Source organism: Triturus cristatus, chromosome 1_2, assembly GCF_964204655.1.
Source record: "Triturus cristatus chromosome 1_2, aTriCri1.1, whole genome shotgun sequence".
Classification (NCBI taxonomy): domain Eukaryota; kingdom Metazoa; phylum Chordata; class Amphibia; order Caudata; family Salamandridae; genus Triturus; species Triturus cristatus.
In genome coordinates, this window is record NC_140580.1 from 778,940,882 (window position 1) to 778,966,016 (window position 25,135).

The window sequence follows — 25,135 nt, forward strand, 5'->3', positions numbered from 1 at the left end:
GACCATGTTGCCGACAAGACAAGGTGCCTGGTATTTTAAATTGGGACCTTTAGAAATGTAATGTTACCATGTCCCTGCAGGGACAAGGCACCAAAAGTTATTTTCACTGTGCAGGCTCTGACTGTCCTATTAGGAAAACTAGAGTGCAAATTAAAATAAGAATTCTGTTATCTCTGGTTTGGGACCAGCTAAAAAAAAAAGTTCACCACTTTTTTTAATTTTTTTATCCTCATCTCACCAATAAGCGCCTGCCATTCTTGGAAAGAAGCTGTTGTTCCAAACTATGCGCCCTACGGCTACTGCATTCGCTTAGGCCAATACAGGCCAGCCTCTTTGTTGGAAGCTTGGTGTAATCCTAGGACCTAGAGGAACACATAGGAACTATATCAGACTCAGGTCCCCACCCCAGGAAACTAGAGCCTGCCATATGTTTACACCACTCTCACTTTCGCCCCCTTGGTCCAAACGAGCCATAGCAAACGCAGCTTTTAACCAATCCTCACACGTTGGGGGCCGCGGTTCTTTCCATTTCATTCAGATTTCTCTCTGCGCGATTAATACCAAATAGAACAGGCTCTGCATTCCTCTTGAAGAATCTTTCCAACCGCGCTGTCACCCCCAGATATGACCAGGGAGACGTTGACCTAGATTTTAAGTTTAAAGATGCCTCCTAAAATGTCCCAGGCCTCCCTCCAGAAAGCTCTGAGTTCAAGGCATTCATAGAAAATGTTGAAATCATTAGCGTTAGGAAGGTTACATCTTGGGCATTTGGGGCAGGACAGTGGTGCAAACTTAGCGATCTTTGCAGGTGTGTAGTAAAGCCTATTAATGACAAAGAAATGATTCTTTTTTTAAACTGGCCGGTTTGACAAATTTATAGAGAATCTTCAAGGAGGGTTCATAAAGATCTTCGACTATGAACTCAAGAGGAGACTGGTTCCAAATTGCATATTGCGGAGGATGTTCCATATCTTTCGCCTCCAAGAACTTCTTATACCAGATAGAGACTTCCTTTCTTTTAAGATGTACTCCTTGCAAAGATTGCTCAAACTCCCAGAATCCTCGTATGTCCCCCTTCTCTGCAGTGTACCAGGAGGCAAGTTGCAAGTATTTTAATCTAGAAAGACTGCTTCCCTCCTTCGCTGTAAGACCTCCCAGGAGTACACTCCTTCTGAATTCAACAACTCTGACCAGATGGTGATGCCCGCCCTCTTTATTGGGATTGCAAGGCTATCCTTCATGAATATCAGGGTCCTGGGCAATCCCAGATCGGGGCAAAATCCGAATAGTAACCCATCCCCCACCTGCCTCTAACCTTATACCATAATCTGAGGGCAGCCCTAAGAACTTTCAAACGCACCCTTTTGAAGAACCTAGTTCCCCCGAATTTATACAAAAAGCCTTCACCACCACCACCGCCCTCTACCTTGACCATTCCCCCCCAGTAGCCTCCATCCTATCATACCTGGCAAAGGTCTTAGAGAAAGTAAATCATCCAACGCCTCACCGACCACCAGAGCAACCACTGGCTCCTCAATGCCATACAGTCCATATTCAGGCCCAGTCACAGTACAGAAATGGCACTCATTGCTGCCACAGACCTCTTCATGATCCTTAATGGAGGAAACATGGTAACCCTCAATTTCCTGGACCTCTGCAGCATTTGACAATCCCACACCATATCTCCATCAGGTGCCTGCTCAAGATTTGAATCCTGATTCTGCTCCTTCTTAACAGATGCAACACAAGCTTTCATCCTGATATCTTTTCTTGATATCTTGCGTCTCGAAAGCACGCAAACTCCTGTTTCGGATGTCTCAAGGTTCATCTCTTAACACCACCCTCTTAAACGCATACATGATCCCTCTGGCCAACGTCCTCCATGCACACATCGTTGCACTGGAGTAATACAATGATGGCCCTGGGCTTTCAATATCGCACTGAAAACATTTTCTGATTGCTGTGATCTGGGATTTCAGTTTTTTTTTTTTTTTTTTAAATTTAAATCTTTTTATTGAACAAACCAAAGGTCATGCCATACAGGTTCATTTCACTTAGCAAGGTACATGGTCTTTCACAGGCTATAGCCTTGTGCCTGATACAAACTCGTTCTACTACGCTGTCACACTTCTTGGACTACAGAGCGTTAGTTGTTTGTCAAGGAAGGGGACATATGGGGGTTCACACTCATTTCCCCGGTACACATTCCATTTAGTCCAGAGCAGTTTCCATTTTCGAGGACAGCCACGGGCCACGTAAACCGTTTTCTCCCTTGCCATAGACCAGTTTTATGTCCTCTTTCCAGGTGTTAATCGTTGGCGGCATTGTTGCTCCCCAGTGTCTAGCTATATTTCGCTTAGCGACCATCTGCCCCAGCGTCACCCAGAGCTTACCCTTTGTATTCAGGTCCGTGGGCTCCCAGATATTCAGGAGACCTCTTTTAACCTCAGGCCGTAGCGGAACCCCCCAGATCACACTCATGCACTTTTTTCCAGTAAATTTGGACTAGCGGACACTCCCAGAGCGTGTGCAGGAAGGTCCCCTCCTGGCCACATTTTCTCCTGCACATCCCGTCTGTACTCCTACCCATATGTGCTAATTGTCGTTCAGAAAAGTAAACTCGATGCAGAGTTTTCAATTGGACCAGCCGTAGCTTCGCCGAGATGGCCACTTCCTTGGGGGGAGGATAAGGCCGCCTGCCATTCCTCGTCGTCTATTTCTAGGCCGTCCCTCACCCATTTCTCCCTCAACGCTAGTAGGGGGTCTGGGGTATGGTGTATTAATTTTGTATATGTAAGGGATATACTCCTTTCAGGTAGGTGTCCGTCTAAGAGTCTGTCCTCGAGAGGGGAGGACTCTGGCAATGATGACCCCTGCAGGATATTGGCCTGAAAGGAGTGTCTGACTTGTGCGTACCTAAAGTACTCCGAGTCGGCCATCTCTTGCGTCTGCTGTAGTGACGCAAAAGACACAATTCCATTTTGCCCCCAGAGATCCCCTATACGGGAGATCCCTATGAGATCCCATTTGTCAAACCCTTTAGTCCGCCCCAGTCGCTCCAAATCCCAGAGTGGTGTTGCCAGTGTGAGTCTGTTAGCCCACCCCAGGTTGCGGTTGACCACGTGCCAAAGATGTACTGCGTGTCTGGTGGGTCCTGTGAGGGAGTACTTGTTTGGTTTAGAGTACAATGCCCTCGCAAAATCTCCTCCTGGGAGAAGCCACCTGTCCATACTATAAGCTGGGTCGCCACCATTGCTGTACACACACTGGTTTATGGCAGATAGGTGCGCTGCCCAGTAGTACTTTCCGATATCGGGGAGGGCAATACAATAACTCCGTCGTACCATCCTAGGGTTAGTTTTTGGAGAGCTATTCGGGGTTTCCCGTCCCATAGTAGGTCTCTTTGTGTGGTTTCAATGTCAGCGAAGTACTTGCTTGGGACTGGGTCAGGGTAGTTCTGGAGAGCGTAGAGGAAACTGGGCAGCGCCGCTCGTCCCAGTAGGGACAGGGGGAGTGTTTTCCAGGTGTCGGTGTCGCGCCGGAGTCTCTGCAAGGGTGGGAGACGGTTCCGTTCGTAGCGGGCCTTCGTATCAGTGGTGATAAATACACCCAGGTATTTAAAGTCTTCTGTGGCCACCTGAATAGGACAGTCGGTTGGCAGACACGGGGGACTCCCATGTAGGACGTACATCAACGATTTGCTCCAGTTAATTTTATATCCGGAGTTCCTCCCGAAACTAGTGAAGATGTCCAACACCACTCTTAATGACTTCGGGGGGGGGGGGGGGGGGGGGCAAGGTAGAGAAGGATGTCGTCTGCATACAAGGAGATCCGGTCCTCCCACCCCTCGGCCCACTTCAGTCCACGAATCGATGCGTCCCCTCGTATCCAGGCCGCCAGTGGCTCGAGAGAGAGAGCGCAAAGAGCAGCGGTGAGAGCGGACATCCTTGCCTTGTTCCCCTTCCAAGTGTGAATACGTCCGAAATGTTATTGTTGACTACTACTTGTGCCAAGAGTTCCGCGTAGAGGAGCTGTACCCATCCGACAAAGTTAGGGCCAAAACCCATCCTTTTCAGTACTGCCAGGAGATATGCCTATTCCAATGTGTCGAACGCCATGGTGGCGTCCAAGGAGACCACCATCGCATCTTCTTGTATTGTGGAGCAGCGCCCCAGTACTCCGTGCAGACGCCTCAAGTTGAGGGCGGTGTTACGGTGTGGCATAAAGCCCGATTGATCTGGGTGTACCAGTTTAGCTATTATTGGATGGAGTCTATTCGCCAATAGCTTAGCAAGTATTTTGGGTTCTGCATTTAGCAGGGAGATAGGTCTATAGGAAGCACAATTATCTTTGGGTTTCCCTTCTTTAGGTATGGCCACCCGTGTGGCCATACGTTGGTCTCTTGGCAACAGCCCTCGTCTCCTACTATCCTCGTACATACTTTTAAGGTAGGGTGCCATTCGGTCCGGTTTGAGCTTGTATAGTTCTATGGGTAGGCCGTTGGGGCCTGGTGCCTTGCCAGGGCGGAGGTCCCGAATTGCCTTGACCACTTCATCATTTGTGAGCGTATTATCTAATGTCTTCCGGTCCGAGTCCGAGAGGATCGGCAGTTGTATGTTTGCCAATAAATCGGAGGAATTTTCCTCTGAGAGTTCCGAGCCCCTCTTGTACACACTCCGGCAGTGCGTTGCAAATTCTCTGACGATGTCGTGGGGCTCGGTGAGGACCGTGCACGTTTTTAGCTTTGGCACCACTCTCCGCGCCCTCTCTTTTTTTGATCTAACCAGGCTATCACTTTGCCAGCTTTGTCGCCGTGGTCGTACAGCCGTCCATCCCTGTCTCTAGCGAGGGTTTTTGCAGCGTCAGTGGCCAGGGCCTTGTATTCAGCTACTTTTATTTGCAGTTGGTGGATAGTAGCGTGGTTCGCGCCCTCCCCTGCCTTCTCTTCAAGGCGGGTAAGGTCTTGTTCGATAGCGACCATTTGTTTTTCACCATACAGGTTCATTTCACTTAGCAAGGTACATGGTCTTTCACAGGCTATAGCCTTGTGCCTGATACAAACTCGTTCTACTACGCTGTCACACTTCTTGGACTACAGAGCGTTAGTTGTTTGTCAAGGAAGGGGACATATGGGGGTTCACACTCATTTCCCCGGTACACATTCCATTTAGTCCAGAGCAGTTTCCATTTTCGAGTACAGCCACGGGCCACGTAAACCGTTTTCTCCCTTGCCATAGACCAGTTTTATGTCCTCTTTCCAGGTGTTAATCGTTGGCGGCATTGTTGCTCCCCAGTGTCTAGCTATATTTTGCTTAGCGACCATCTGCCCCAGCGTCACCCAGAGCTTACCCTTTGTATTCAGGTCCGTGGGCTCCCAGATATTCAGGAGACCTCTTTTAACCTCAGGCCGTAGCGGAACCCCCCAGATCACACTCATGCACTTTTTTCCAGTAAATTTGGACTAGCGGACACTCCCAGTGCGTGTGCAGGAAGGTCCCCTCCTGGCCACATTTTCTCCTGCACATCCCGTCTGTACTCCTACCCATATGTGCTAATTGTCGTTCAGAAAAGTAAACTCGATGCAGAGTTTTCAATTGGACCAGCCGTAGCTTCGCCGAGATGGCCACTTCCTTGGGGGGAGGATAAGGCCGCCTGCCATTCCTCGTCGTCTATTTCTAGGCCGTCCCTCACCCATTTCTCCCTCAACGCTAGTAGGGGGTCTGGGGTATGGTGTATTAATTTTGTATATGTAAGGGATATACTCCTTTCAGGTAGGTGTCCGTCTAAGGGTCTGTCCTCGAGAGGGGAGGACTCTGGCAATGATGACCCCTGCAGGATATTGGCCTGAAAGGAGTGTCTGACTTGTGCGTACCTAAAGTACTCCGAGTCGGCCATCTCTTGCGTCTGCTGTAGTGACGCAAAAGACACAATTCCATTTTTCCCCCAGAGATCCCCTATACGGGAGATCCCTATGAGATCCCATTTGTCAAACCCTTTAGTCCGCCCCAGTCGCTCCAAATCCCAGAGTGGTGTTGCCAGTGTGAGTCTGTTAGCCCACCCCAGGTTGCGGTTGACCACGTGCCAAAGATGTACTGCGTGTCTGGTGGGTCCTGTGAGGGAGTACTTGTTTGGTTTAGAGTACAATGCCCTCGCAAAATCTCCTCCTGGGAGAAGCCACCTGTCCATACTTAAGCTGGGTCGCCACCATTGCTGTACACACACTGGTTTATGGCAGATAGGTGCGCTGCCCAGTAGTACTTTCCGATATCGGGGAGGGCAATACAATAACTCCGTCGTACCATCCTAGGGTTAGTTTTTGGAGAGCTATTCGGGGTTTCCCGTCCCATAGTAGGTCTCTTTGTGTGGTTTCAATGTCAGCGAAGTACTTGCTTGGGACTGGGTCAGGGTAGTTCTGGAGAGCGTAGAGGAAACTGGGCAGCGCCGCTCGTCCCAGTAGGGACAGGGGGAGTGTTTTCCAGGTGTCGGTGTCGCGCCGGAGTCTCTGCAAGGGTGGGAGACGGTTCCGTTCGTAGCGGGCCTTCGTATCAGTGGTGATAAATACACCCAGGTATTTAAAGTCTTCTGTGGCCACCTGAATAGGACAGTCGGTTGGCAGACACGGGGGACTCCCATGTAGGACGTACATCAACGATTTGCTCCAGTTAATTTTATATCCGGAGTTCCTCCCGAAACTAGTGAAGATGTCCAACACCACTCTTAATGACTTCGGGGGGGGGGGGGGGGGGGGCAAGGTAGAGAAGGATGTCGTCTGCATACAAGGAGATCCGGTCCTCCCACCCCTCGGCCCACTTCAGTCCACGAATCGATGCGTCCCCTCGTATCCAGGCCGCCAGTGGCTCGAGAGAGAGCGCAAAGAGCAGCGGTGAGAGCGGACATCCTTGCCTTGTTCCCCTTCCAAGTGTGAATACGTCCGAAATGTTATTGTTGACTACTACTTGTGCCAAGAGTTCCGCGTAGAGGAGCTGTACCCATCCGACAAAGTTAGGGCCAAAACCCATCCTTTTCAGTACTACCAGGAGATATGCCTATTCCAATGTGTCGAACGCCATGGTGGCGTCCAAGGAGACCACCATCGCATCTTCTTGTATTGTGGAGCAGCGCCCCAGTACTCCGTGCAGACGCCTCAAGTTGAGGGCGGTGTTACGGTGTGGCATAAAGCCCGATTGATCTGGGTGTACCAGTTTAGCTATTATTGGATGGAGTCTATTCGCCAATAGCTTAGCAAGTATTTTGGGTTCTGCATTTAGCAGGGAGATAGGTCTATAGGAAGCACAATTATCTTTGGGTTTCCCTTCTTTAGGTATGGCCACCCGTGTGGCCATACGTTGGTCTCTTGGCAACAGCCCTCGTCTCCTACTATCCTCGTACATACTTTTAAGGTAGGGTGCCATTCGGTCCGGTTTGAGCTTGTATAGTTCTATGGGTAGGCCGTTGGGGCCTGGTGCCTTGCCAGGGCGGAGGTCCCGAATTGCCTTGACCACTTCATCATTTGTGAGCGTATTATCTAATGTCTCCCGGTCCGAGTCCGAGAGGATCGGCAGTTGTATGTTTGCCAATAAATCGGAGGAATTTTCCTCTGAGAGTTCCGAGCCCCTCTTGTACACACTCCGGAAGTGCGTTGCAAATTCTCTGACGATGTCGTGGGGCTCGGTGAGGACCGTGCACGTTTTTAGCTTTGGCACCACTCTCCGCGCCCTCTCTTTTTTTGATCTAACCAGGCTATCACTTTGCCAGCTTTGTCGCCGTGGTCGTACAGCCGTCCATCCCTGTCTCTAGCGAGGGTTTTTGCAGCGTCAGTGGCCAGGGCCTTGTATTCAGCTACTTTTATTTGCAGTTGGTGGATAGTAGCGTGGTTCGCGCCCTCCCCTGCCTTCTCGTCAAGGCGGGTAAGGTCTTGTTCGATAGCGACCATTTGTTTTTCTTTCTCTTTTCGCATCCCCGCTATGGCTGAGAGGGCTTGACCCCTTAATACCGTTTTAAATGCTTCCCACAGTGTAGTGGGGGAATCCACCGTACCCTCGTTTTCTGTGAAGTATTGGTCTATGGCCCGCGTGAGGGTGGCTTTGGTTTCCTGAGTTTAAAGGTACCAGGGCTTTATCGGTGCAACACAGCCCACCCTCCTCTCCCCAAACGTGAGGTGGACCCATAGAAGCGAAAGATCCGAGATGCCTCGCGCTAAGTGTTTGATTTCCTGGGTGGTCACGTTCTGGTGCATAAGGATATAGTCTATTCTGGAAAGGGTATTGTGTGCTCCCGAAAGGAACGTATATTCCCGTAGGGTGGGGTGACACCGTCTCCAGAGATCTGCAAGACCAAATGCCTCGAAAGTTGGGGAGCCAGTTTTGACCGGCACTAATGTCCCGAGGCGGGAGCCGGTCCATTGCTCCTGAGACGACAGAGTTGAAATCTCCCCCGATTATAAGTACCCCCTCAGGTAGGGAAAGCAGGAGAGTGCCAAGGTCCTTGTAGGACAGTGTTTGGAGACCTGGTGGGATGTAAACTGCTAACAGTGTCAGTGTTGTCCCTCCCATTGCCCCGAGGCGGCCGTGAAGCGTCCCAGTGGATCTGCCCAAGTGTGCTGGACGCTGAATGGGATGGTGCGTTTGAGCAAGATACCCACCCCTCTGGACCCGGACGTAAACCCGGCATGCGCCACCATTGTGTATCTCCATCTGTTCAGTGCTTTACAGGTATTACCAATCGTGTGCGTCTCCTGGAGCAGCACGCCATCTGGGAGATGTCGCTTGAGATACTGGAGTACTATACTCCGTTTCATCTTGTCCCCCAACCCATTGACGTTCAAACTCAAAAGTTTCAGACTTTTATCCCAATGCATCTCGGGTGTGACACTGGCTTTCCCTGTACAACCTGCGACCCTTGCAGTTCCATCGATTCGTTATACTGTGTACTATGCATGACCAATGAACAACCCTCCCGGTGCCCTCCCTCCCCAAACAACCAATAGTGGGCAGATCTTTGCTAACCCGGTAATACTCTCTTGCTCCCCCCCTCCCTGCTACCCTGCCACGTAGGTCTAAAACTACCCACATCACTAGCAGAGTGCCTATCGCCCCATAAACTGGTCAACTGTGACGTGAGGAAGTGGGCTAGTACCAACTCCGTCCGCCCAGAGCTTCCCCCACCACTCCTGTAAAAGTGGTTTTCACCAGGTGGTTGAGCTCCCAGGGTAGGGACATCCCCATCAAAAACCACACGTATCACCATCTGTCTCTGCAAGGCTCCCGCCCAATACTCATTGAGGCAGAAACAGTTAACCTGTCCGATATACCCCCAGCACCGCCAGGAGTGGACACAGAGATGGAGTGACCCCCCCCCCCCCCCCCCCTCCCAGGGAGACCGGGCCGCACCGGCCGCCCGCCCCAGATTATATCGACAAAAACAATGTGTACATTACGGTTTGCAGATATTGTCTCTTTGATTCCGGTTCAAGAACCCCGTTTCCATCAGTCTCTCTGCGCTGCGTGCACCCCCGGGCTGTTCGATCGCGATCTCCAGGAGCGCGTGCCGCGCCGTTCTGCGTCGGGCCGCTCACCCATCGCCCCCGACTCGCGAGCTTGGGGGCCCCACCAACTGTCTCTCAATCAGGAAGTCTTCTTCTGTGTTGACTTCCCGTCTAGCCAATCCTGTACCTCTGTTGGTGTGGTAAAGAAGAGCGTCTTTCCGTCCGCTATTACTCTGAGTTTCGCTGGAAAAGAACATCATGTACTTCATTCCACGCTGCCGCAGGACTGCCTTCAACACCTTCGAAGGAGCGTCGCTCCTGCTGGACCTTAAGTGTAAAGTCTGAGAAGAAACAGATAGTCGAATTTTCGTAGTGCAAGTCTCCCTGGGCCCAGGCCGCCTGTAGAATTGCGTCGCGGTCTCTATAGTTGAGGATCTTGGCGATAATTGTCCTGGGAGCTGCACCAGGTTTGGGCCTGGGGATCGGCGCCCGGTGCGCCCTCTCGATGGTGAAGAGCGAGGAGAGCTGCTTCGGTTTGAGATGTTTTAAGATGAGATCCTCCAGGAAGAGGTCCACGCTCGGCCTTTCCAGGCCCTCAGGAACCCCAACCACTCTGTTACTCCGGCGGGCCCGCCCTTCTTGATCTTCGAGCTTCAGGGCCATTTGGCGATGCTGGTGTGTAAGAGTGTTAATTCGCTCCTCGAGTTTTTTTTGTAGAGGTCTGGAGTTCCAGTACGTTGGCTTCGTTAGTTTTAACCTTGTCCGCCGTTTTGTTCATGTCTGCTCGCATCAAGTTCATTTCGATGGACATTTTATCCATTTTAGTTTCGAGGGTAGTCCCCAGTCCCTTGATAGCCGCCATTATGGATTGGAGAGATGGTTCTCCCTCGCCAGGCTGGTCTACCTGTGTCGTGTTGTCCTGCGGCGCTGGTTTCGGGACAGCGTACTTGTCCAGTTTGTTAGATTGCACAGATGTGGCGTGTTTGGGCTTCATAGTGCCGTTCCACCAACTGGGTCACACCGCCCCCCCCGCGTTCTTCAGGGGCATCTGGTTGTGCTTACTAGACGGAGCGTCCGGCTGGCGAGGCGGCCCGGGATGTCCGGAGGCGTATGCCCCCTCCTTGCTAATCCGCCTGCGAGCACCAACGGGGACTCACCGTTGCCGGTCTGCTGCCCCCCCGATCCACTTAAGGAGTATGCTCCGCCCGTGCATGACAGCCTCCGTCACGGCCCGTGCCCACGGCACCTCAGCAGCCCGCCGCCGGCTCCGCTAGTGTGACTTATCCCTCGCCTTCTGCCCCCCCGCGATGCGATCGGGGCTGGTGCGCCACAATTTGGCCTCTGCTCGTGGAAGCAGTCAACGGAGGCGGTGGGAGCCTTGAAAGGTTACCGTGTGATGGCTGCTCCTCCCGCGCTGAGGGCAGTTTGGGTGTTTGGTCCCCAACCGATGGTGCCCAATTTTCTCCTTCCTGCAGCAGCGCTTCTTTAAAGTTGGAGGGGGGGGGTTCAGACCCCCAACAACGTTTCCCAGGCCCTCCCCCGTGCGGAGCGCGGGCCCCACGGCTCCGTCCCGGTGCTCTTCGTTAAGCTCGCTTCTGGGATGGAGGTCGCTGCCCCCTCAGGCCACCACCGGTAGCAGGTGTGCGCCGGGCCGTGGGTTTTGCGTGATGCTCACCAAAGCGTGTGAGCAGAGCCGGATCTGCCGCGCCGCTCTCCGTCCTCCAGCAGCCTCCTCCCGGTCTTCTCCTCCTCGATGGCAGCGCCTCCGGTGCTATGGGCCCAGCTGCCCCCCTCCAGCATGAACGGAGGGCACGGCAATGATTTTGTTCAGCCTCTGGGGGAGAGCGTGCGCTGCGCACGCCAGCGGCCGCTTCCGTCTCCATCAGCCGCGCCCCTCCTCGTCTGTAGCCGCCGCGGCGTTCTCTGGAGCGCAGCGCGGCCGCAGGACCTCAGTTTTCGGCAGCTTTTTCAGCGCTTCTGTCCCACTGGACTACGCCAGTTCATGGGGCACCCTGGGACTCGTCCTGCCGGATTATTTACGGAGGTATGAAGGGGTTGGGGCCTCGGCTCCGGCGGAGCTCGCCTCTCAAGCAGCCATCTTAGTTGGCGCCAGGCCACGCCCTCCTGTTGCTCAGAGTTGATTGTGGCTAGAGCCTTTATAGTGCTGGCTAGTAATGAACAGGATGCAGCCAGATGTGTATTTTGTTCCAGCCTAGGCACCGCAAATTGTGTTACTCGTGACATGGAAACCAGCATGGTTTTTGGTTTACAATGCCTGGATGCCTTCTTCTAGTTCTTCTGGTGGTGATCAAGCTTCTTTAATGGGTGTGCTGTGCAAAGGAGCAAGGCCCTTTGGTGAAAAGGCAGGCTCTGGTTTAGAACCCTTTAAAGACAGAATGGGTATTGTGTGCTTTCTGTGGCTGCTTCTTCTGGCTTATCAGCTCCACAAGCTGTACCAGAGACTCTGTGGCTATTAGGGTGGCCTTGCCTATCGATCCAGCAGCACTCACATCCATGTTCCAAAGAAAGGGGCCTGGTAGCATATACATGGCCATCAGCAAGTGCAGCATTCCTCTCACGAAAGTGACGGCAGTGGTTACGCACATCTTTTTACATCCGCGATGTGTTCCTGTATCTCTACAGCTATCTTCTGCAGGCAAAATCACCTCCACTTGTCCAGACCACCTGCAGGCAATATAATCCTTATGTTCCGTACACCAGCCTTTGTTCTGACCTGCATGATTCTATGGCTGCTTGGTTTCCAGCTAGTGCCTCAGGCTAGTTGGCACGTGTGCTCTGCAGTGGAACTTTCTAATAAGGGTAGAGTACTAGGAGTGCCTTTCAGACAACATGGGAGTCTGCGATGAGGCAGCCTGGAGCTTCAGTGGTGAAAGAGAAATGCCAATCCATTTTCCTTATCCCAACCAGGGATGATAGTTGTGACTGATCTGTCTACCTAGGGCTGTGGAACCACCTGATTGATGCAGATCAGAGAACTCTGGTCTCCATTATAGTAGTGGCTGCATATTGGTCTTCTAGGGCGATGTCCCTTCTAGCTGGCCCTCCTGGCCTTTCTGCCTTCCTTCAAGGATAGTCTGACCAGGTACTGACTGACAATACGAGTCGCCATGTGCTACTGCAATGAGCAGGGTGTGTGTGGATCATGTTTTCTCTATCTGGAGGCCCTGCAGCTTTGGGGGTGGAAGATTCCTTCATGGAATTTCTGACAGTCTGTCACCAAGCTGATTCTGAGCATCTGGTAGGCACACTCTTCATGTCATCTTGCTCTTCATGAATGGCGTCTGCATCTGAAGGTGGTGCAGGTAATGTTTGCCCACATTTGGCATGCTTGTGGTAGATCCCTCCAAGAACTTGCAATATCTGGCCTTTTGCACCGCCTCGATGTTTCCGAAGAAACTTGTTCCCCTTTCAAGTTAACTCTGGACTCCATTACATTTTTCTGCTGCTGCAGTTTATCATCCCATGGGTCTTTAGGAAGGTAGAGAGGCACATTGTACCTCATCTTTGTAGCCCCACCTTCGGCATGGTATATCGAACTGCTAAATATGGGCATACGCCATCCACTTCAGCTATTCTTTTGGTAGCGCGTATTGCTCTAAAAGTTCATGCACCTAAACCATCTACACTTCCATATGTGGAGATTGAGCATATTTGATCTACCATCTGAGGTGGTTGATGTTATCATGGCTGCTTGCTGCTTGTCCACCAAATCTATGCTTGATGTTGAACTTAATTCATGGCTTAGTGCGAGGGCTGATAGGGCCGTACAAAACACTTGTCCTTTTGTACGTTTCTCTAGACCTACAAGGCCATATTGGGGTGCACTGTTAATGGTTAATTATCTGCTCTTTCGGCCCTTCAGCGTTTGCCTGATTTGGTCCTTCCTATTTAAATTATCTATAGTGATGGGTTCTTTGAAAGGGCTTACATAAGTTTCCATCTGCATGGTGCAGTCAGAACTTAATTTAGCTTTTAAAACTCTTCTCTTTATTGTGATCACTTCCATTTATTCCACCAGCGAATTGCAGGCACTTTCTCTGCAGCAGTAATTCGCCACCTTGTTCCCTGACTAATTGGATCTTCCTTTCTTCCAAAGGTGGCATCACTTTTCCATGTGGGGCAGTCCGTCACACTCACTTTGTTTTTCTCTCCACCACGTCCCTCAAAGTAAGAGGAGAGGTTACAGTTTCTGGACCGTAAGTGAGCCCTTAGTATCTACATTGATAGGACTAAATCTACATGTGAACGACCAACTTTTTGTTGGACTCGCTGGTGCTAGAAAGGGAAGGCTGTCCAAAAAATGGACCTTATTGGAGTTAATTGTCCTTTATAACAATCTGTGATTTACTTTGGCCAGGAAGGAGCCTAAACGGGGCCTTAGGAGAGCGAAGGCTGCTACTCTGGCCTTGGCTATGGGTATTCTGGTGTTGGATATCCAGGCTACTATATGACCGCATGTCCACTCATGTACAAGGCACTATTGTATCACTTCTCGAATCCACAGGGAGGGCCATTTTTCCAGTTTGTTCCTGCAGATTTCCTGGTGTAAAGCCCACTCCTCAGAACCACTGTCCTTTTCACGTGTACTACTTTTGTAAAGATTCATATAATGAGTCCTCTGCAGTTAGAAGCATCTATCAGAAGAACAACTCTTTCTGATGCATACTCTATGTAACCATGGATTCCTTGCCTCCAGGCTGCTTCCCAGTTATGTGCATTGGCCTTCCTATGGTTATTATGATCCCAAGTTGGGTTGTTACACGCTTTATTTCCTCAGTTGTCAGTATTTCTGCATCTGATGGTGTAGAATGTGTGAAAAAATAAGTGATCAAAAGAAAAGAGTTTTCTCGGTGCACTCGTTTGTCTAAGTGTTCTATATTATACGTGGTTCCACTACACAATCTTTAGCACTGTGTCTGACAATGCCATCAAATACAATATTGATGATTGTCAGGTTAGACGAACCAATCTCTGGTGTATGGGTGCACTTTTACTTTGAAACTAAAGGGTTTCTCATCCAACTTAGGACATTCATTATCTTCAAAACATGATACTTTAGTATCGATTTTTATTTTTTAGTTTTTATCATCAATTTATTCATTGCTGACTTTTTATTTTGTGGTCAAAAAACATATTTAATTGTAAACCTGATCTTCGTGCATAACCCAATGCATTTCGGGTCTAAATTGACGCTTCATCTGGGGTCTCTGAAAAATGATAAACAAGAGCCAATTCAGTCCTGACTGACTTAAGTTTCATGTGACGGCATCATTGCAACAGCATTAAGCATAGATGAGTAAAACCAAAATTAGGCAATTCATGTGAACATATTTACATTTTAGGGCCCATAAGGTTCATAATTGATACTTGAGGAACTTTATGGTCCAGTGAATGTTAAAGAGAAAACGATACAAACGGGAAAGATATTCCCACTTCTCTATGTACTCCGCTTATTCATTCATACAAACAATATGATGCAAATGACGAAAATACGGAAAACATCAAAAGAAAACGGGTCCAAGTGCACCCAACTTTGCATGACACTGTTTTTAATAAAACGTAATCCCATACATTGATGAGCCACAACAAACTAAGTTTTTTATCATTTATCAGAGACCCCAGATGTAGGGTCAATATAGACCCGAAATGCATTGGGTTATGTAAAGCACGAAGATCATGTTTACAATGAAATATGTTTTTTGACCACGAAATAAAGTGAGCAATGAATAAATTGACGATGAAATAAAAAAATAAAAAATCATGTTTTGAAGATAATTAATTTCCTAAGTTGGATGAGAAACCCTTCAGTTTCAAAGTAAAAGTGCACCCATCCACCAGGGATTGGTTCGCCTCACCTGACAATCATCGAAAAATAAGTGATGTCAGAATGCAGGGGTGCCACCTTTAGGCGGCTCCACTGTTGCAGAGATTTCAGGATACAGTTTGGCGCCTGAATGGCTAGAGCATACGCCACAAGGAGCTTTAGCAAAGGTAAGCCATTGTTCGTTTTGCCATTAAACCGCGTATTAGACTTCAGTCCTCCTTCATTGTGATGGCTGTTTGGAATGGGAATTTGCCTTGAGACGTGCTGGCAGGGTGCACCTTGATCTGCATCAGCAATTGGTAAAAATACAAATATTTCAAAAAACTTTTACTTTGGACACATTTGATAAAAGAACACTTACCAAATCATGCAGTTGAAAGTTCATGTTTTACGAATGATATTTAAAAGTGAAAATATGATTTATCTGTTTTACAGAGTGTATTTGACCTAATATACCTTTTTGCGCACATGCCTCCCTGTTTTCTGTTTACAACAGGCTCTCAGCGCTATGCAGTATTCTGCATGTTCAAGATGGGAACAACAATTTTTGACACAGACTTGGCCCTGGTGGACAAAACAATGACGGATATAACTTTTGAAAAAGCAGTCATATTGTGAGTCAATCCTTGAGTTTTTTTGTTTACCGTTTTCTTGCCTGTAGCAATTCTTGCTGCGCATTTGAATTTTAAACAGTTACAAATTCCAGACTGAGTCTATTAAACAATTGGGTGGTCCTGGCACTGCCAATATTGAATTCACACTACATGCATCCTTCTCACCTTGCTGTTAAATGTGATTTGATTTTGCCTTATGAGTGCTTGAGATCTGCGCTAATATAGAGGCATTCAGTATGTATGCCAGGATAGTTTCCTCTTGAAGAGTCATGCTACAAATTAATGTCTGTTTAAATGTAACTAAGGTTTTGGATTTGAAATAAAGTGAAATATTTCTGCACCGATCCCTAAATGAATGTGAGGATATCTGATGCATAATCATTTTCCACCACATGTTCTCTTCATCTCCGGAAGGAGATGAAGATAACTTTTGACACAAGATGTTTCATGTGGGTTTCTAGGGGTACTTCTCACAAAAGCCACAATTACAGTCTTGATGGGATCAAGAAATACTAGAGGGCTGTATGTATTTAGGCTGTGGAGGTGGCTTTTATCACTGGTCTGAACTTGTTGGCTATGAGATTGAACAAGATACAGTTTTAATATGTACTACTAGCTAAGTTAGATTGGAGTGAATGAGCTCAACTTCAGCGCATACTGGAAAGAGCCATCACTTAGTACCTGAACAGTCCTTGATTTCTTTGCAGAGGTGTGTGATTTAGAGTTCCTTTTCAACAAAATTAATGTAATTCTTAGTTAAAGCTACTAAACCGTTAAAAAGTTATTAAAATATTGTGAAGTTTTGTATGCACATTTGAAGTATCCTCTGTTGTCAGATGAGGAGTCAAGAATATTCATTTTTTTGTAGCTTCTCTACTTCATTAGGGGCCCAAAGCTTAAATGCCCCTGTGGAAGTTTATTATTAAAATCTTTGTTTTGGTCAGTTGTGCAATACATAACCATCAATACCAACAGCAATGCAGAATGTCCTACACATTTACGTCATTATATAGGTTTGGCTTTACATCCTAGACAGTATACATCAAGAGCAAGGGGCATGGGCAATTCGACCCAAAAATCACATAATGTACAATCCCAGAGGTCAACCCAGTCCGGCAATTGTGAAACAATTCCAGTAAAAAATTCATATAAAGAAATTCCCTCCCCGGGCATGAACGTTTCTAACATGGCACTCTGTTATTTAGACCTCTGTATTCCGACCAGTCAAATCATTGCACCAGTCTACAATAGGTCTGGCAACTGAAACCATCTGAAGATCAATCTTTTAAAAATATTTCTGAAACTGTTCTTTGTTGCAAAACTGGAAACCTTTACCAAAACCACAATAAAATAATGATATCTGCTGTCAAAGGCCCATTTCTTCATTAAATTGCCAATCTTTGGTTTCTCGCCTTAACTTTCATTAAAGCAAATTTACCACCAGGTCAAAGGCCATCTGTTGTTGATTCATTTCCATTTGATGTACCCTTGGCTTAATTTGTAGTTTGCAATTTTGACTTATCTGTCAATATTCTGAGATGCGCTGGAATTTGGAGCACAAAATTGTAATCCCATGTCTCTTAACTTGCATATAACTGCTAGAAAGTGCAGTTTCTGTATTTCTTTGTTAATATTATAACTTTGACATACTCAACTGGGAAAAGGCCAGCATTCCTTGTTCTTCTTAAAATCACTTCTTTGTCTCTAATTCAGGAGGTGTGTTCTTTCTACTACATATAATTTGGGTAGGTGCTTCAGGGCGACCTGTCACTCCAGCTCGATCTTAAGGTATGTAGCCATGTTGAGTACTACAATTTTTTCAGGCAGTCCAATCCTATATTTCACAGAGAGTGGCTCTCCAAATGCTCTGCACAATGTTTTAAAAATCTTCCTCTTTGAATGGGATCCTTCTCTTGTCATTGTAGATTGTCAGCAGTTGTATGCAGCTTATCTAGCGCGCATTAGTTTAGTGACGTCTTAATATTTGCAAAATCAACGATCAGCTGGTTCATGCCCACCATTACCATCTATTTTGTTTTAAAGCACCACCGTCATGGTGTTTATGGACTCCAATATCTTGTCCCGGTTGTCTGGTGGGTTAGTCTGCACTTCACTCATTTCTGCGTACTTAGTTCCTGTTCCCTGCCCTGATTGATATTTTAATATCTGGACTTTTTTTCCAGGTCACATCCTACCATATTGCTGTTCTTGGCCTTTCCCACCATTCACCACAGCAGCAGATCTCGATCAAAAGCCAGTAACGCTTTGGGAATTTCTCCCAGCTAGTGGAGGGGAGTCCCAGTTCTGCGGCAGTGAGTAATCTGCCAGCATTCTCATTGGGAGCAATGTAGAACATTTGGGGTTTTGAGATGTCCAGCAGCGAAGTTCCACTACCCCAGACTTCCAGTGTCTAAGTCTCCAACACTGCAGAAGTTCTCGGCCACCTGTTTGCACTGGTGTGAGAAAGTGCCATCTTTCTTTCATGATATGCCCCCACTTTTTGCTGAATTGCTGAATGTACTTTGACTGTGTGCGCCCTGGACTCCTGCCAATCAGGTGCCCAGGGCCTGTGTTCCTTCCCTAAAAACCTAAAACCCAAATTGGCAAACCCTGGCCACATGTCAGCCCCTGGTAAATGGTACCCTAGGTACCCAGAGCCTTGTGACCAGGGAAGGCCTCTAAGGGCTGCAGCACTCATTGTGCCACCATTAGAGGCCCTGTTCTCTCTCTCTCTCTCGTGTTCTCTCTCGTGTTCTCTCTCGTGTTCTCTCTCGTGTTCTCTCTGGTGTTCTCTCTCGTGTTCTCTCTCGTGTTCTCTCTCGTGTTCTCTCTCGTGTTCTCTCTCGTGTTCTCTCTCCCTCTCCCTCTCCCTCTCCCTCTCCCTCTCCCTCTCCCTCTCCCTCTCCCTCTCCCTCTCCCTCTCCCTCTCCCTCTCCCTCTCCCTCTCCCTCTCCCTCTCCCCCCCCTTTTGAAGGCTGTGTCTGTGTCAAAGAGTCGACATGGCACACATCCCTGTGTGCCATGCCCACAACCTACACTGCCCTGGCATACATCAGCCACTCCTCTAGCTGGGTGCCCTATGCCAGTGGTGTGGGCACAGGAGCCCTGTGCCCCTACAGTACCCAGGTCCATTCCTGGGCACTGTAAGTGCAGTGCTGCCATTTAAGTGTACATGGTGCTGAGAGCTTGTCAAACACTAACTCCACAGCACCATAATGGCAACACTGAAGACTAAGAAGTTTGGTATCAAACTTCACAGCGCATTAAATCCACACTGATGCCAGTGTGGGATTTAATGTACCAAGCACCCCAGAGGGCATCTTGGAGATGCCCCCTGGAACCTAACCTACAATCCACGTCTGGTCTGAGAGGCTGTCTGGGCTGCCACACAGCAGACATGTTGCTGGACCCCTGGAGCCCCTGCTCTCCTGGGCCTGCAACAATGCATGCCGCCTCTGTGAGCTTCCCCAGGCTTCCCCAGGCCACTGCAACCCCCCACTCTGGCGGGAAGCTTGGCTGGAAACCCCAACTAAGGACAGGGGATGTGCCAGCCTGCCAACCCCACCCCTCAGGTTGGGGAGGCGAGGTGAAGCACATCTCCGGGCGCTCGCCATCTTGAAGATGGGAGGCCCTACCCAATCAGGACTAGGCTACTGCCCCCCTCCCACAGGAGAGTGGCAGAATAGGGGGTGTACCCACCCCAGGACAGGGACCCATTGGTCCCTGCCCTTTACCTACCTGTAACGCCCCTAAATCTAGTATTTAGGGGCACCCTGAACCTTCCTTCCCCAGATTCCGAAATACAAAGAAGAGCAAGAAGAAAGAAGACCTGCCCTGCAGCTGCTAAGAGGAGGAAGACACCAACTGCTTTGGCCCCAGCCCTACCGGCCTCTTGACCCTCGAACCTGCTCCTGCTACAACCCAGCACCTCTTGTGTACAGCAACCTCTCAAACCCCGGAGGACCTGGCTACCTTTTGGCTCTAAGCACCTGTGACTATCATGATTGGGGCTCTACTCAAAATCTACTTCTAATCCCTGGCATCAGCCCGGAACCGCAAACCCTTCACACTCTGCACCCGCCAAGCCTGGCCTGTGCCGGAGTGAACAAAGACCACGAGGATGACCCCACGGCGACTGTGACCCCGAGTCCGGCACCCAAGGACTTCCCTCGACGCTCCTGATGACGCCTGCAGCCTCAGAACCAGGTGCCCCCCCCCCCCCAACCGTGATCAACAGAGGGTAAGATTTCCCGACACCAAAAGTCACCCCGGCGCCTCGCGGCCCCCTGTGCCCAAATCCGGGGTACCTACCTATCCTCCAACTACCCAACTTACCTCTCGAAGTGGTAGTGGCACCTGAAGAATCTTCGTTCCCGAGCTTAAAGTCTTTTTCTAAACCAGAGCTTTCCCAGTGAAATCAATTGAGCGCCCAAAGGCTTAAAAGCACCCTGCACCCAGCCGCCCGAGTGGCCCTGGTAGTGTAACCTCTACACCTATCTACTTCCCCATTTGCCCTGAGCAAGTGACCAGGAGCCTAGCTCCCACAGCCGCGTGGCTTACTAGTCAGCAGCCACCAACCAAGGCCCCCCTGCCTCCTATAGGATAACATTGGGCCTAACTCTCTCTGCACCCGGCTACCCCTGTGCCGCTGAGGGTGTAATAACTGTACCTATATGATCCTGGGAGACCCCTGAGTCTATGCCCAGAACCTTAACTCTGCCAGTCGAGTACTTACCTTAAAGCCGATAACTCACTTTTCTCAATAGGGTAACATTGACTGGTTTTTCCTGAAATTTCTTCTAAGTGTGGACTTTTCAAAACTTAAAATATTCACCAAAAATCAGCCGAGTAACAAACGAAAATACTCACCTGCTATTAGGTGAGCTCCCAGTGCTGGATCTTGGTACCCAGCACTGACTCTGCAAAATATTCACAACCGTACTTACCAGTAACCCAATTTTCTTCCATAGGAAACCATTGACTGTTTTTCTGTGAAATCTCTTGTGTGTCGATTTCTGCAAACTTTAAATATTCTTTAAAAATCGTATAAATTGTGAAAACGTAATTACTTACCTGTTTTGGATAAAGGTCCCAGTACTGAGTCTAGGCACCCAGTACTGGATTACAAAAGTAACGAGAACATACTATTCCTGCAACTTGAATTTTCTTCCATAGGGAATCATTGACTGTTTTCTTTTTTTAATTTTTTATTAGACAGCTTCATTAGGTACAATATACATAAACCAAATTTTCCGTACATTTAGCATATATTAGGAAAAGGAAGAGAAAAAAAAAAGAAAAGAAGAAATTATAGTAGTCCATGGCTGGGTAAATCAGAAATACATACTACCTTTCAAATAATCAAGACAACAGAAGCAAAATCAGAAAAGTATAAACTAAAACCTGTCTTTCCAAGAAGTTATTGGCATCCAAATTAAAGCACCACGTTGTCTAGCCTTTGGCTGCATAGATTGCCATTTCTCTATTAGCTATTCCCAAGAAGCGGGTTATCCAAACTTGGAAATTGGGGGGATCTATATCTTTCCATCTAGTAGCCAGTATTAATCTATAAACTGCCATGCCCAGAAACATACATACCTCTTCCTCCTTGCTATGGCCAAGGGTGTTGTCATACCCTAACAAACATAAAGTAGGAGACATTTGAACTTTATGCCCGAAAACCTCTTCCCAAAAATCTAATATTTTAGCTTTAAGAATACTCAATTTGCTACATTCCGTGAACATATGTAATAGATGGGCCGGGCCTATCCCACACCGAGGGCATTTATCGTCTGTTCGTTTTCCCCATGAGAACAGTTTTGCAGGTGTAAAATATAAATTGTATATGGTCTTAGATAATTGTGCTTTAAGAGTTGCTGTTAGAAAAACCTTATCAGCAAGGAAGAGGATCTTATCTAAATCGACATTTGGATCGTTCAGTTTAGATGCCCAGCGTGATTCCGTTCTTTCCAAATCATCCTGGTGTTGTTCCAACAGCAGGCGATATAGTAAACTTATGCTAGATTTTTTCTTTCTGCCAATAAATTCAAGAATAGAAACTTTCCTCATTGAGATATATGAAAGCTTCACGGAAAGAATAGAATTTATTTGAATATATTTGAAAAGATCGGAGGCCGGGGTGTTAAATTTAAGTTGAAGGTTGGAGAATCTCATACTGGGCGGAGCGTCCAAAAAGTCCCCCACTGATACCAACCCAAGGGCCTCCCATCTTTTGGCAATATCATCATTAGCTTGCCTGGAGAGAAGGAAAGAATGCCATAATGGTGTATATCTGTTAATTTTTGGAAATATCAAAATGTTTGACAATTTTCTTCCAAACCCTCCAGGCATTGTCTATGATTTTGATTTTCACCTTCTTGTAATATGATGGTTCAATTTGTCGCAGCAGTAGTCCTTTTGCTTTTTCCCCTACAGCTAGCTCGTATATAGAAGGAATGTGTATACTAGCTATGTTATAATTTGGAGGACTTATGTTGAATAAGGGAAACATCCCTTGAAGAAGGCTAGTCCAGAAATATAAAGTTATGTTCGGGAGCCCTAGTCCCCCTCTCTCGTGGGGAAGAGATAAGAATTTTGAGGACCGCCTGATTTTGCCATAGCCCCAGATAAATTTAGAGATTTGTGTTTCTAGAATATTAATCATCTTATCCTCGACCAAAATGGGAATTGCACGAAATAGGTACAATATCCTTGGAAAAATGTTCATTTTGACAAAATTAGTCCTGCCTATAATTAAAAGATTAAGGCTGTTGACCCTTAGTAGATCCTTTTTAATATTTGCAAGCATGGGGTCATAATTAAGTTTATTAATATCTGTGGAGATATACAAACACCCAGATAGACTGCGTTAATTGCCTTTCGGGGATCATTAAATAAGGTGGTGTTAGTACAGATAACCACGGTTTTTCAACTATTCAAAGAGTATCCGGACATATCCCCAAAAGACAGAGTTATTTTCCCGATTTCTTCTATTGCCTCATAGGGATTAGGTGTCACAACCGCCACATCGTCGGCATAAGCCAATATCTTAGTTTCATAGATGCCGGTTTTGATTGGTGTTATGACCGTACTTGCCAATAGTTTCACAATCAGGGGATTTATATAGAAGGCAAACAGTATTGGGGAACAAGGGCAGCCCTGTCTTGTGCCCCTTTGAATTTTGAATGATCTCGATTCGAGGCCCATCGTCAAGACTTTCGCAGTCTGTTCTTGGTACATAGCTTGAATTGCTTTAATATAGCCAGGCCCAAAATTATTAGAGTTCATTATTGCCCACAAATATCTCCAGGATACTCTGTCAAAGGCCTTCTCGGCATCAAGGAGGATCATGGACATCTGGCCCCCCGTCGCAGCCATGATATCAAAGTGCGATGACCCTACGGGTATGATCTGTAGTTCCCTTATGGGGAATAAATCCATGCTGCCACTGGGAGACCAGATGCTCAACCACCCTCCTGAGCCGATTGGCTAAGACCTTTGCATAAATTTTAGCATCTGAATTAATTAGGGAGATAGGGCGATACGAGGTAGGATATTCCGGAGCCTTACCTTTTTTGAGAAATATAATTATATTAGTCTCCCTCCAAGACATAGGCGTAGTTCCATTCGCCTGTATCCCTATGCAGAGGTCTAACATATAAGGTATGATTACTGATCCCAAAACTTTGTAAAGGTCTATGGGGATCTTGTCGGGGCCAGCAGCCTTACCTTCTGCGAGATCCATTACCGCCAATTGTACCTCCTCAAGGGTGATGTCCTTGTCCAATTCTTCTCTATTTTTTACGTCAAGAATGTTACTCCCTCCCCAATCACGTAACAAATCTAGCAAATTGTCTGGCTCAAGTGAATCTTCATTTTTATAAAGGTCTTCGTAGTATCCCTTGAAAACGTCTAATATTTTAACAGGTTCTCTATATATCATACCATTTTCGTGGATGGTATTCATTTTATTAAACAACTGTTTTTGTCGGGTGTGGAGAGCTAGTTGCTTTCCAACCCTCTCCCCGTCCTCAAAGTTTATTTCGGTTGGTCTGGAAAATTTCTGCAGCTTTCTGATTAAGCTTGCTATTAATCTCAGTTTTCAGAATGATCAGTTTACGTAATATGTCTTGACTGTTATCACCGTTAATTATAGTAGTTATGTGTTCCTGCTCTGCTTTGGCTAATTCCGACATCTGCTGCTGGTTAACCAGGGCTGTCTTTTTCCTCGATTTGGCTACAAAACTCATAGTTTCCCCCCTGAGAGCCGCCTTGAAACAGTCCCAGACCATGTTCCTCGATGTACTATAACGGTTGCAATCAAAATATCCCTGCACCCAGAGCTTGAGGTATTCAATATATTCTTTGTTTGCCAAAAGTTTTTTGTCAAATGTCCAATTGAATCGGGGCCTATACAAATTAGTCAGATTAATGGTTTGAGTAAGCATATTGTGGTCAGAGAGTACCTTAGGACTTTTATCAATTTTGGCATCAAATGATTGCTCACTGACTACCCACATGTAATCAATTCGTACATATTTATTGTGTGGAAAAGAAAAGTACGTATATCCAGGATCCAGCTGATGTTTGAGAGCCCAGATATCTATTAAGTCCAAACTAGCTTTGAGCTGAGAGAACGCCCTATAGACTTTAGGTTTCCTTCCTGTATAAGTGGACATATACTGATTATGTGACATTCCTACATGTTTTAAAGAAATGTTGAGGTCGCCACACAGTATCAATAACTTAGGCCATGAAGCAAGCTCAAGCTCTAATTCTTCAAATATCTGCGGGTCGTCTGAATTAGGGGCATAAACTGAACAGATTGTAATTCCTGGATCTAGTTCAATAATAACCCACCTTCCAGAAGCATCTACTAACTTACGTTTCGCTTGTCCCAGGAAGCTTCTAGCAAAAATAGCCACACCGCATGTTTTAAAGGTCTGTGTAGTATTTGCTAACAGATTGTACCCTGGAATTCTTCGTAAATCACTATCCTCCCATGTAATATGGGTTTCTTGGAGGCAGAGAACGTCGTAGGGTGCTTGTTTAACTAATTCATAAATGCTGGCTCTTTTAGCCCTGTCATTTAGGCCAGCCACGTTCCAAGTACATATTTTTAACTTCCCCATAGTGTCAAACACATAACTCCGAGAATTTGTTCTTCACAATAGTATAACATACTCTTTTTAG

General features: G+C 47.4%; 1 protein-coding gene across 1 annotated transcript in view; it reads left to right on the forward strand.

The window, feature by feature from the left end:
* The window catches only part of RTKN2 (rhotekin 2), a 237,501-nt gene that overhangs the window by 70,447 nt on the left and 141,919 nt on the right, over positions 1-25,135 (forward strand). The window contains exon 5 of the mRNA XM_085608786.1: positions 15,826-15,943. Within this exon, the coding sequence (XP_085464912.1) occupies positions 15,826-15,943 (118 nt within the window). The remainder of the gene's footprint in view (positions 1-15,825; positions 15,944-25,135) is intronic.